At 39.8% G+C, this 14,242-nt stretch overlaps 1 protein-coding gene across 1 annotated transcript in view; it reads left to right on the top strand.

The window, feature by feature from the left end:
* Positions 1 to 14,242, top strand: part of LOC126354570 (equilibrative nucleoside transporter 4) — a 173,037-nt gene that overhangs the window by 95,422 nt on the left and 63,373 nt on the right. The window contains exon 6 of the mRNA XM_050004315.1: positions 5,976 to 6,279. Coding sequence (XP_049860272.1) covers positions 5,976 to 6,279 — 304 coding nt within the window. The remainder of the gene's footprint in view (positions 1 to 5,975; positions 6,280 to 14,242) is intronic.

Raw genomic sequence — 14,242 nt, 5'->3', positions numbered from 1 at the left:
CAGAGATGTGTCATAGATCCAAATATTTACTGCAGGAGGACAATGGTTACTTTGTTCACAGCCTCTGCACAATCAAAATACCTTTTATCAGTTAGACCGCATCCAACTTACAGTTTTGTGAATTCTGATGTTACAATAAACTTGTAATTGCACTAACTTACTGATCTTTTTGTAAAACTAAATATAGCACAAATCTTTGTTCTAAGTGTTGTGATTCATTTTCACACTGTAACAAGTATTTTCTCCTAGGTACTGAGATTGGTATATCTGTACAGATATAAAATTAAACTTCTGTAACAATAAAATTGTATACAGCAGTATCTGAACTATTATATTAACAAAACAGATAAGCAATTCATTGCCCGTAGAGCTTAAAAAAATTATAGGGTGAACATTTTTTATCAGATCTTTGAATCTTGTTTTTCATTAAAACGAATGAAGGTACAACTAGATGCAAGAAGAGAAATGGATAAATCAGACATGAGAATAAAGTAGCTTGTTCCAAGGAAGAAACAACTGTATGTCTTTCAAAGGACAAGCAGTAATTATGGGTTGAAACATCATTAATGCCACTTTGTTAAACTACCTGTTTCTCAACACCAGATAATATAATACAAAAATTACATTTTAAGAACAAAACAAATTTTCTGCATTATTAAACACAATTAAATAAAACCAATGACAAAAATTTGGTTGTGTGTCCAGATCACTGCTGCTGCTCACAATGGCAGCAAACATTTAACTGAATGTAAATAAACAAACAAAGGTAGACACTTATAAATACTCATGCAGACACTGTTTACACAGCAGAGAGATCTTAGTTTAAAAAATAGAGCACTTAAGAACATTTTAAAAATTCCCATGTTGTTAAAAAAAGATCAAATTTTCTATTTGTGATGGCACCTGCAGTAAGTCTGGTGATGATGTGAAAGGACTTCCTTTAAGTGATCTTTGTAAACAGACAACAATTCACAGGTACCTTGACTTCTTCCTCATCCATGAAGGTACTCTTTCCTGATGGGCTCCATGGAATGTGAAGAATAGACCATTCAGTCAGTATCTCTGTTGCAGAAATTAAATACAATCCAAATTTTGCTGCTTTACTGTCTCTATCTACTACTGCTGCCTGTAATTCTCCAAGGAACCTTACATAGGCAGGATAACATAATGTGTATGAGTATCATGTTTTCACTCTTCTTAAACCATTTGCAGATCATGCGTTGGAAGAATAACTGTTCTTACACTGCCACGCAAGTATGAATTCTTGTAATTTCAGAATCATTATGTAAGAGGTATGCAAGCAGGAATAGTGTTTCTTGATTCAAGTATTTTCAGCATTATTATAGTAAATCTTAATGTGATGCTCATTATCTTTCCTGTCGTATCTGCCACTGAAAGTTGTTGACCATTTCTGTGATGATGCACTGATTAAACAAACCAGCATTTAACTGAACAGAGTAGTAAATGTACTAACATTTGAATGGGAACTTTGAGTATTTTTTAAATACAAATCACTATCAAAGAAGATATTCATTTTATGCTTTATTATTTTCACTGTTAAAACCAACAGTGATCGGTTTTCATATAGCACTCTTCGCACCTGTAACACAACAGCTCAGTAAACTACAGAGACTTCAAGGAGTGTAAATCAAACAAGGGGCTGTAATACTAGATCCTTGCACCATAAGTGTTCAATGGTAGCAATTTTCACAGCAGACTCTATAAACATTACTCAGTAATTACTGTTCAACAACTGACTGTCATAATGACCCTACCCTTTGAATGCCCTGTGATAGCTGTATGTGTGTAACTACATTATTGCCTGGCTTGGTGCAGACTGGCTGTATAAACATAACACACTGTAGGCAAAACCAAGACTGACTGTTGCTCTGGACACAGCATCTATTTAGACACATACCAGGATGGTTTCCCCAATGTGTTACAATACAGTGTTTCAGCTCTGTCAACAGAAATTTAAAACACTGAAATGAAATATCATAAATGACAGGTATTATTTTTTTATAGGAGAACTTTGAATGTGCACTGTTATCAACACGATTTAACAAAGCTCACCAAGAATTTCTTCAAAACTTAATTATAACTGAAATATTTCATGAACTGAGAGATATATAATTTGTATAGGAATAACTTTTGGATTACAGTCTTCTGAAATAATATGATATTCGTTAAAAAAGAGACAATTGCTTTCAGCTGATGTGTATCAGTCATAAAACAAATAACTACTAGAAGGGTAGAATTTCTAGTATGCATGGTTTACATAACTTTAAATTTTGAATATTTTTTTAAATTTAATATTTATGAATTATTGCACTGTTGTTCTCTGCTGCACATAATTAATGTACTGAATAATAGGCTTTTGAAAATTACAGCTTGAATAAGTATTTGGAAGTCTCACATACAAAGGATATAAGTGGTACATATAGAAAAGTGAGCAGAAAAAATAGAATTTATTTTAGGAGTGGGGGGGCCACATTTTCTACCTACCACTAATTCAGTTTTGAAAGAATCCCACAGTGACGAACTATATAGTCAAGCATCTATTTGACAAGGACCTTGTATGCAAGTCCCCTTGTGAGTAAATTACATAGTCTTTGTACTGTTCCAATGGATTTCACTCTGGAAATTTTATTTACCTTATTCTTTATTCATCCAGTAAACCCTAGAGATTGTGGCACCTCATTTGTGCATGAGTAGCAACATGCGTGCATGCACGCGCGCGCGCACACATGTGCGCACGCACGCACACACACACACACACACACACACACACACACACACACACACACACACACACACACACACACACACACACACACACAGATATAAATACAAGTTACATACAACATCAAAATATATTGTAAAAGTACAGTAAATTAATTCTGTTAGATCTTATTTTAAGAGCAGTAGCAGTTGTTGTATATTCTTGCTTCAAATCTGTTGAATTACATATGGTCTAAAAATTCTATTCCTGAGTAGAAGCAGTGATCTAATTAGAATGCCCTTTGGGATTTATAAAAAATGAAAATGAGGGAATAACTTTTATTTGTCTTCATCTAAAACACCCACCTGCATAGCTGTGAGTATTAGCGCACCATAACCAAGACTCAAGGAGCTACGCTGGCCCCAGAACAAATCCATCCAGTGGATTAACAAGGAGGTCCATTGTGCTGGTCAGCCTGGGTCTGGTTTTCAGTTTCCCACCTCCAATTAGATGAATACAGGGTTGGTACCTACATCTCACCTCAGCTAGATGATCACAAATATTTAGCAAACATTTGCATACTTTCAAATGGGATAACAATGGATGTAGACAGATGGAGTACACAAATTTCATTTATGAGAAGGTGAGGTAGTTACAGGAAAGGTATGCAGCCATCCTCTGGCATTATCACTAACACTGCCATATCCAGAAATAACAGTGAAGGTAGTGGATAAAGCTGGGAAAAAAGGAGAGCTGCCTTCATGTAATACAGTTGTATACCGAGTCTGAGCAATATGATTATCAATAATCCTTTGAAACACATGGTGGGAAAAATGTTAAGTATGATTGTTTAAATTAATTTGTATTTTCAGTTGATGTGGCTTCAGTTTTGTCAGGAGATTTTCCATCTAAAGAACAATAACAATATACAGCAATAACTTTATTCATGCAGCATGAAGCTGCTTGGAATGTATAAGGGAACACAATGCAAAAGGATTTAACTTTTACAAACTTTTGGAGCCAGTGGCTCCTCCTTCTGGCAGAAGATTTGAAGAGGAAGGAAGAGGGGTGAATGAAAAGGACTGGAGAGGTTTAGGGAAAGGGGTGCAGTTCAGAAAAATCGACCAGAACCTCAGGTCAGGGGAGACTTACCTGATAGGATGAGAAGGAAAGACTGATTGTTGGGGACTGCACCGATGAGACTTGGAAACCTGAGAGCTTAAAGGTGGAATGCAGGGTATTGTGCAAGACAGAGATTACTACTAAAGCATCATGCATGAGTAAATAAGAGTGAAAAGCTAAGTGCATTGTATGTAACAGGTGGGAGGGGGATGGTGAAAAATAGAAATTCAGAAAATGAAAGATGTAGAAAACTAAAATGGAGTAATTACTGTGAATAAATGCTGAGATGGGAGGAATTAACGTAAATTAAGGCCAGGAGGGTGGCAAGAACCAAGGACATGCCGTAGTGCTAGTTCCCCTCTGCGGAGTTCTTAGAAACTGGTGTCTGGGTGAAGAATCCAAGTGGTTTGGAGTATGAAAAGGCACCGAGCTCACAATTGTCATGTTGTACAGCATGCTCTGAAACAGGATATTATGTATTGTGTGTATACATCCTCTGCCTATGCCTATTCATCCTGACTGATAACAGGTTAGCATGCCGATGTAAAAGGCTGAACAGTGTTTATGTAGAATCTGATATATATTGTGTCATTTCCCAGGTGGCTCTGCCTTTGATGTGTATGTTTTGCCAATTACAGGGCTGGAATAGGTGGTGGTATGAGGGTGCATAGGGCAAGTCTTGCAGTAGGAACAGTCACAGTGGTAGGAACCCTAGGGTAGGGAAATGGGTGCAGAAGGAGCATAGTGTCTGACATGGATATAGCAGAGATTGTGAGAGCAACGAAACTCTATTCTAGATGTGGTGAGCAAAATCCTAGACATCAGCATGACTACCACCCAGTTATCAGTCAGGATGAATGGGCATAGGCAGAGGGTGTATACACACAATACACAATATCCTGTTGCAGAGCATGCTGTACAACATGACAATCATGAGCTCAGTGCCTGTTTCGTACCACACACCATTTGGGTTCTTCCCCCAGACACCAGTTTCTAAGAACTAACACTACAACATGTAATTGGTTCTTGCCAACCTCCTGGCCTTAATTTATGTTAATTCCTTCCATCTCAGCATTTATTCACAGTAATTACTCCTTTCTTCACTCCATCTTAGTTTTCTATATCTTTCATTTTCTAAATTTCTATTTTTCACTCTCCCCCTCCCACCTATGTTACATACAATGCACTTAGATTTTCACTCCTATATACTCATGCACGATGTTTTAGTAGTAATCTCTGTCTTGCATATTACCCTCTCAGGTTTTCAAATCTCGTCGGTGCAGTCCCCAACAACCAGTCTTTCCTTCTCGTCCTGCCAGGTAAGTCTCCCCGGACCCAGGGTTCTGGTCGACTTTTCTGAACTGTACTCCTTTCCCTAAGCCTCTCCAGTCCTTTTCCTTCATCCCTCTTCCTTCCCCTTCAACTCTTCTGCCAGAAGAAGGAGTCACTGGCTCCGAAAACTTGTAAAAGTTAATTCCGTGTGTGTGTGTGTGTGTGTGTGTGTGTGTGTGTGTGTGTGTGTGTGTGTGTGTGTGTGTGTGTGTGTTTTCTCCTGCTGCCACTTGTTGGGTAGATTTTTTATCTAACCATTTACATTACATTATATATCAATAACTGTTTATTTTCATTGGACTATAAGGATGCATAAAATCTCTCTTCATGATGATCTTCCCCTCTGCTTTTAGTGGTTAGTAATCATGACAAGAATTTTTAGCTTTTGAGTAGTACCAGATGTTCTATGTTTTTTGGAATAAGGGTTATTTACAGTGGATCCCAAATGTGGATTTCTACACACTTTCACAGTTTGAAGCTTTCATTGCAGTCAGTTTTGCGAAGATGGGGCTTTGTACCAATAGTGCACTAATATTAACAAAACAGTTGCATAAATTACTTTTTAAGATGATGATTTTAATACTTCATACATTTTTGGTAGAGACTGATGTACTATTTTACCTGTTTTATGGCCTACAGTTGTTTCATATAAAAGTAAAAACTCTCAATATTTCAACATATATTATGTGAGCATTGCATGCAGTATAATTTGGTAATCGCTTATGAAGACTTGCATATAAAAATCATGCAGAAACCTCAGTAAATTACAGTTCTATTGTTAATTTATTTAAATTTTCAGATGGACACTTTGGATCAAAATGACACTGCTACAAAAAGTCAGTATGGTGTTCTGAAGCTGCAGCAGAGTCCATTAGCTACAGATTCGGGCACAAGCAGCTCAGACAACAACCTAGGTGTAGGAGGCTCTGGCAGTGGAGCTTTCAGTTTCTGCAATCCTGTGTATGAACCCACAGGCACTGGAGTGGGAGCTACAGCAGCTGTTGGAGGCACCACTACATATAAAGTTGAAGATGTTGTTGTACGCATGCGTTCCACTTACAGTAGCCACCCATCGACTGGGAAGGCCTGGGGAGGTTTAAAGAGTAAGAATAACACTTCTCTGATGTTAATGACATTCATGAAATATTGTTTTCATCAATTATCCATATGTTTAACTATCTTGGGGTACTTCTTGTTATTTCCTAACTTTTTTTAACCCTGTGTTGTTGACAGACCTGAGGAACTGGCAAAAATGTGTAAGGTGAAATGAAATAATGTGTAAGAGGTTTCAAATAGTGCTGGATGGAATACACATTAAGTGAATGGAGAGGTTATTCAGCATTTCTCTTTCCTTTCTGTCACTGCCATGAGATGATCTACCATTACAAGTAGCTTCAGAATATGGTAGTTACAGCTTGAATAATCTCTAATTCACAGTGAAATGAAATATTTCTCTAATGTGGGAGTTTAGTATCAACTGTGCTGGTTGAGACACAGTGAGAACACAGCCCAGGTAAACAATTTGTAACAGTTTAATTGAAAACCACATAAACCAAAATACCCCTCTTCTGGGGCAAAGGTAATCACTAAAAGTTTGCGAAGTACTGAATTTATAAAAGCCCAACTTAAGCTGATGGGTGTAATGATAAAACAGTGAAAGTTAATATTCAGTTAGTAGTAGAACAAAATAACATAGTGAAGGTGCTCCAATGCAGAGGCCAAGTTCCAGCAGTGGTGAAGCTAGATGCTGTTGGCTTCACAGGTCAGCAGTAGCTGGTGCGACATGGCATGTACATAGTGAAGGTTCCAATCCACTTACAACCTATGTCCTCAGTTATTTGCTGGATGTATTGCAATCTCTCGTCTTCCTCTACAGTTTTTGCTCTCTACTACAGCTCCCTCGACTACTATGAAAGTCATTCCCTGATGTGTTAACAGATGTCCTATCATTCTGTCCCTTCTCTCTGTCAGTGTTTTCCACATATTCCTTTCCTCTCTGATTCTGCACAGAACCTCTTCATTCTGTCCACCTATTTTTCAACAGTCATCTGTAGCACCACATCTCAAATGCTTTGATTCTCTTGTGTTCCAGATTTCCCACAGTCCACATTTCTGTACCATACAATGCTGTGCTCTGAATGTACATCCTCAGAAATTTCTTCCTCAAATTAAGGCCAATGTTTGATACTAGTAGACTACTCTTTGCCAGTGATAGTCTGCTGGTTATTTTGCTGCCTTGGTAGCAGAATTCGTTAACTTCACCTGCTTCAGGACCATTAATCCTGATGTTAATTTTCTCACCATTCTCATTTATGCTACTTCTCATAATTTTTGTCTTTTGTTGATTTACTGTCAATCTATATTCTATACACATTAGACTGTTCATTCCTTTCAGCACATCATGCAAAATTCTTCACTTTCACTCAGGATAACAAAGTCATTAGCATATTGTATCATTGATATACCTGCACCTTGAATTTTAAGTCCACTACTGTTCCTTTCATTTATTTCTATCATTGCTTCTTCAATGTACAGGTTGAACAGTAGGGGTGAAAGACGGCATCCCTGTCTTCTACCCTTTTTAATCCAAGCCCTTCATTCTTGGTTGTCCACTCGTATTATTCCCTCTTTGCTCTTGTACAATTTCTACATTATCCATCTCTCACTATAGCTTATTCCTATTTTTCTCAGAATTTCAAACATCTTGCACCATTTTACATTGTCGAAAACTTTTGCCACGTCTACAGATCCTATGAATTTGTCTTGATTTTCCTTTAGTCCTGCTACCATTATCAACTGCAATGTCAGAATTGCCTCTCTGGTGCCTTTCCCTTTTCTAAAACCAAACTGATCGTCATCTAATGCATCCTAAATTTTCTTATCCATTTTTTGTATATTATTCTTGTCAGCAACTTGTGTGCATGAGTTGTTAAGCTGATTGTGCGATAATTCTTGCACTTGTTAGCTCTTGCATTCTTCTGAATTGTGTGGATGTTATTTTCCAAAAGTCAGATGGTAGGTCGCCAGTCTCATACAGTCTACACACCAACATGAATAGTCATTCCGTTGCTATTTCCTCCAGTGATTTTAGAAAATCTGATGGAATGTTTTCTATCCCTTCTACCTTATTTGATCTTAAGTCTTCCAAAGCTCTCTTAAATTCTGTTCTATAACAGGATCCCCCCTCTATTCTAAATGTATTCTTGTTTCTTCTTCTATCACATCAGACAACTATTCCCCCTGATAGAGGCCTTCAGTGTACTCTTTCCACCTATCTGCTCTCTCCGCTGCATTTAACAGTGGAATTTCTGTTGCACTGTTAATGTTACCACCCTTGCTTTTAATTTCACTGAAGGTTATTTTGACTTTTGCATATGCTAAGTCTGTCCTTCTGGCAATCATTTCTTTTTCGATTTCTTCATATTTTTCATGTAGCCATTTCGTCTTTGGTTCCCTGCACTTTCTGTTTATTTCATTTTTCAGTGACTTATATTTCTGTATTCCAGAATTACCCAGAACACTTTTGTACTTCTTGCTTTCATTGATCAACTGAAGTATTTCTTCTGTTACCCATGGTTTCTTTGCAATTACCTTCTTTGTACCTATGTTTTTCTTTCCAACTTCTGTGATTGCCCCTTTTAGAGATGACCATTCCTCTTCAGCTGTACTGCATACTGAGCTATTCCTTATTGCTGTAGCTATAGCCTTAGAGAACTTCAAGTGTATCTCATCATTCCTTAGTACCTCTCTATCCCACATCTTTGTGTATTGATTCTTCCTGACTAATCTCTCAAACTTCAGCCTACTTTTTATCACTACCACATTGTGATCTGAGTCTATATCTGCTCCTGGGTATGCCTTATAATCCAGTATCTGATTTTGGAATTTCTATCTGACTATGATGTAGTCTAACTGAAATCGTCCTTTATCATCCTGTCTTTTCCCAATGTACCTCCTTCTCTTGTGATTCTTGAACAGAGTATTTGCTATTACTAGCTGAAATTTATTACAGAACTCAATTAGTCTCTCTCCTCTCTCATTCCTTGTCCCAAGCACATATTCTCCTGTAATCTTTTCTTCTGTTCCTTCCCTTACAGCTGCATTCCATTCCCCCATGACTAATAGATTTTTCATCTCCCTTTATGTACTGTGTTACCCTTTCAATATCCTCATATACTTTCTCTAGCTCTTCTTCTGCAGCTTGCGTCATTGGCATATATACCTTAACTATCGTTGTCAGTGTTGGTTCCTGAACTATCATAGTGTGTTGGTTTGCTGCCAATTCTGATAAGAACAATCATATCACTGAACTGTTCACACTAACACACTCTCTGCCGTACCTTCCTATTCATAATGGATCCTACTCGTATTATACCATCATCTGCTGCTGTTGATATTACTCTGTTCTCATGTGACCAGAATTCCTTGTCTTCTTTCCACTTCACTTCATTGGCCTGTACTATATCTAGGTTGCACCTTTGCAGTTCCCTTTTCAAAATTTTCTAGCTTCCCTACCATGTTCAAACTTCTGACATTCCATGCCCTGACTCATAGAACGTTATACTTATCGTTGGTTATTCGTTCATTATCTTATGATCACCTTGACCTTGGCAATGCACTCCCAGAGATCTGAAAGGGGGACGACTCCGGAATCTTTAGCCAATGGAGAGATCATCATGACACTTCTTGAATTACAGGCCATATGTGCTGTGGATAAATGTTACATGTCTTTAATCCAGTGGTTTTACGCCATCATAAATATCCAGACTGTATAAAAATACTAGACTAACTCATTACAATCACGAGGCCTGTGCCAGCCGTTGTGGATGAGTGGTTCTAGGCGCTTCAGTCCAGAACCGCATTGCTGCTACGGTCGCAGGTTCGAATCCTGCCTCGGGCGTGGATGTTTGTGATGTCCTTAGGTTAGTTAGGTTTAAGTAGTTCTAAGTCTAGGGGACTGATGACCTCAGATGTTAAGCCATTTGAACCATTTGAATGAGACCTGTGGTGGCAACCAAGTCTGTAAGGCCAGTGACCCTCCACCCCCCCCCTTCCCCTCCCCTCAAAGCATGAGAGGGTGTAGCACATATTGACATCTGAGAAACCTGGTGCTTCTTTGTTGGTCCCCTGCAACTGATGACCTCAGCAGGCTGAGGTCGATGTCCATCAGAGTTGGTGTCCAGATCAGGATCAGGCTGACCTTGCCAGAAGCCAGAGAGAGTGTGGACCCTGTGGCTGCCGCAGTTATGCTGCATTGTCCAAGGTTCCAGGAGGAGGGACGCCCAGCTGTGGAACAAAAATTCATGCAAATCCACTGGTATGAGGTATTGTGGCATTGCTGTTTTCCTTGGGCACATGTGGTTGACAGACATGTGGCAGATGGAGCCATTGTGTTGTTATACTTCCACCATGGTGTATCCCAATAAAATGGTTACTACTGCTGGGGTCTATTGGTGGCAATTTTTGGAGAAAGCCAATGTCCAAATATCATCTTTGACAGAACAATGATGATATTGAGACAGTGGATGGGAAATGGGGTCCTTGTAGGGTGGAGGATAGTGAATTTGGACTATTGCTGTCTTCCGTGGAATTTTTCAGTGGTGATCATGCCAGTTTGAGGGGTGGAGCAGTAAGACACCAAAAACAGTGAGACGGCTTCATCTGAGAATCATAATGGCAGTGTAACTTTGCTAATTGTGGCTTGAATGTGCGAGCAAAGCATTCTGCTAATCCACTGGATGTGGTATGAAAAGTCACTGTGTGCACTAGAGCAATGCCATTGAAAGATCAAAAAAGAGGTAAATTCAGAAGATGTGAAATGAGGCCCATTGTGGGGAAACTACAGTTTCTGGCAGTGCTATACAGAAAGTCCCTGCCAGAGCCTGGATAGTCAGTCTTGAGGATGTTGAAAACATCCAAGAATCATAGAGGACTCCAGTTCCTGCATCAACAACAATAAACCAAGAATAGCCAAAGAAGGGGCCTGAAAAGTCCAAATGGAATCACAACCAGGATGCTGAAGCATCCAGCCATGGGAAACATCTGGGAGTGGGTGCTGCCTGTTTGGTTTCACATGCTGCCACCTTGCTATCAGTATCTGCATCAGTCTCTCAGCAATACACATGTTGGTGGGGCAGCCTCCTTATGAGCACAACTTTCCAGTGGCACTGATGGAATCACGATGTAAGTGTGACCATTTTCTCCACGCAATAAAAGGACTCCATTGAGGGTGAAGATCTTGTGACATCTGAGCCAGAACGCCTGGACTTCCTTGTGAGACATCTGTTCCTGATCTGCTGGCCATCCTCAGTGCACCAGATGGAGTGGTTCTTGCATAACTGGGTCCTCCAAAGAGTGACAGGCAATCACGTGTGCATCCAATGGAAGACATGGCTACATCATCTTCTGCTTCTGTGTCCATGTGGCGATAGGCCTCTGGTTCTGAATCTAATTGCATGTCCTGTTCCAGTGGTAACAAAGAGAGAATGTCAGCATTGGCATGTTGTGCTGGTGAGAGATGTCTGATGTCATATTAATAGTTACAGCAAAACAGTACCCATCTCTGGACGTGATATGCCAATTGGGTCAGAATATTGTAGTCTGCCTTGAATAATGGTGAAAAGGGTTTATGATCTTACAGTAACATGAAATATTAGCTGTACACATAATAACAACATTTCTTGAGTGTGAACACAGTAGCCAGAGCCTCCTTTTCTATTTGACTGTAGTTGCATTGTGCCTGTGTCAGATTTCTGGATATGAATGCAAAAGACATTCCACACCATCTACTTCATGAAATAACACGACGCCCAACCTCTAATCAGGAGCATCAGTTGCTACAATCAAAGGTTCTGGTGGTTAGTAGGCCACAAGGCATGTTGGAGGGGGGCAGGATTTAATGCAGTCAGAGTCCAGTTCCACTTCACATTTTTGCATAACAACTGATTGAGCTGTTCCGCTAAGGCTGCCGCATGTGGGATGAACTTGGGATAATAATTAAGTTGACTGAGCACAGATAGTAATTGCTTAATGTCCTTTTGGACTGGATGTTTGCTCTATTGCTTGAACATTGTGGTGTAGGTCATATTAATGAAGCAGTGAGAACACGACCAAGATATGCCATCTGAGGGACCAAAAAATGGTATTCCTGTTCACTCAATATTTTCTTGTTGGAGAACAGCAAAAACAGCATATAGGTTGTTTTCCAACTCCTGGGCTCTTTTACCAGGGATGAGAATGTTATCCAAATAGTTTGCCATGGTGGGTACATCCTATGTCAGCTGTTCCCAAGTACCAATGAAAAATAGCCGAGGCACTGGCAAAGCCAATAGGAAACCTGTTGTAGCAACCTACAATTTTCTGTGACGCATCATACAGAGGGACCTGAAGGTAAGCATCTCACAAATCAGCCTTGGCAAGAATATTGCCTCCTGAAGATTATGCCACTTATTGAATCAGGTAGGCATCAGCGACAGACTGTGCATTGATAGTGGCCTTGGAGTTACAACAAATCCGAAGTGACCCATTTGGTTTTTCAACAATAATCACAGGGTAGCCCACTGACTGTTGGTGTCTGTCTTGAGACTGCCTTCCTTCTGGAGGTGCTATCATTCTGACTATGGCTTGTCTGTGAGCATGAATGGAACATTCTGAGCTTTCAAGTAACAAAGTGTTGCTCTTGGAATGAGGCTGACATGAGTCTCAAAACCAGTGTTGCCGGTGGTAGGATGAGAAATAACTGACTTGTATGTTGAGCAAATGTCACTCAAGAAGGAGCTAGCCCTTTATGGCTGAATACTGTTGGTGTAGTCATGCACCTCCAAGTCCAAAGCATAAAAAATCCAAACTGAGGATGTTGGAGGCTCCATCAATGTTTACCAATAAGAGACGTGCCACAAAAACAGTAGAATGATACTGAATGTGAGCTGTGAATTGTCCTTTCACCTCATAGCTGTAGCTATGCATTTGTCTGCGAATTCTTGTAGTAGATGATAAAGTTTCCCAAATTATGATAGTCATGGAAGAACCTGTATTGACCTATTGACCTGGACTGTCACTAGGATGGAGTTTGCTTCCTCTATGAGCACTGTCTGTCAGATACACACAGACAGCATGGAATGTAAAATTCTGGGGCATAGATATCAGGTACCTCCTCAACTCTAGGGGAAGGCGGTCCATATGGGCATAATCTAAGTTCATCTTGAGGGAAGATTGGCAGACTTCCTCCTTGTTTCCTGTCTTGCTGCAGGAGGAACATTTAGCATGGTGATAATGACACTAATGCCATAGGTAGTTGATAAAACTGTTGCTACGTGAGGGTATCTGCTGTGGGTAATGTGCACTGGTTGAGGGCTTGCCAGCCGTAGGTGAATCATAATGTAATGAAAGCCATGGCTGGGATTTATGTCGGCAAGTTGGACAAACCCTTGTGAAGAGTTATGCAACATTGCCAATGACCATAGAAGCTGTTCAGATGCCCTAATGATGGGGAGGAAACTCTCTGTCATGGGATCCTTGACTTTGATGTGGTCGCTATGATGTGCTCCATCTTGTGAAAATACAAGAGTCATATCTCTGACCAAGGAATTTAAGTAGGACTGTTTACATTGGAGATTAGTACAATACAATACAATCATTAGATAAATCCTGCAGTTTGGCTATCCACCCTCTGTAAGATTATCCACTAAGCTTGTGGCAACTAAGAAACTTATAGTGGACTACTGAAGTGTGCACTTGTGAGCCAAATATTTTAGTAAACAAGTCTTTAAGTGAGTATATGGGAAGGCACAAGGCTCTGTCTAAGGGTTCAGCTGGCATAGTAAGTGGTAAGCTTCCTGGCATGCATATACCACAGAGAGCACTCGCTGCTGGGTGTCATCTGCAATATCCTGGGCCAGGAAGTGTTGTTCCAGTCTGGCCATGTAGCTCACTTAGGGCCCAGTCTTGTAGTCAAACATAGGCACCACATGCATACTAACACTGTTTGCCCAGGGTGAAAAGCACATGTTAAAGCTTTGGTTCATAGAAAAATCCCTTGTCACCATTTGCTAAGTATTGTGCTGGTGA

Source organism: Schistocerca gregaria, chromosome 3 (genome assembly GCF_023897955.1).
Source record: "Schistocerca gregaria isolate iqSchGreg1 chromosome 3, iqSchGreg1.2, whole genome shotgun sequence".
NCBI lineage: Eukaryota > Metazoa > Arthropoda > Insecta > Orthoptera > Acrididae > Schistocerca > Schistocerca gregaria.
This window is presented reverse-complemented; position numbering and strand designations above follow the sequence as displayed.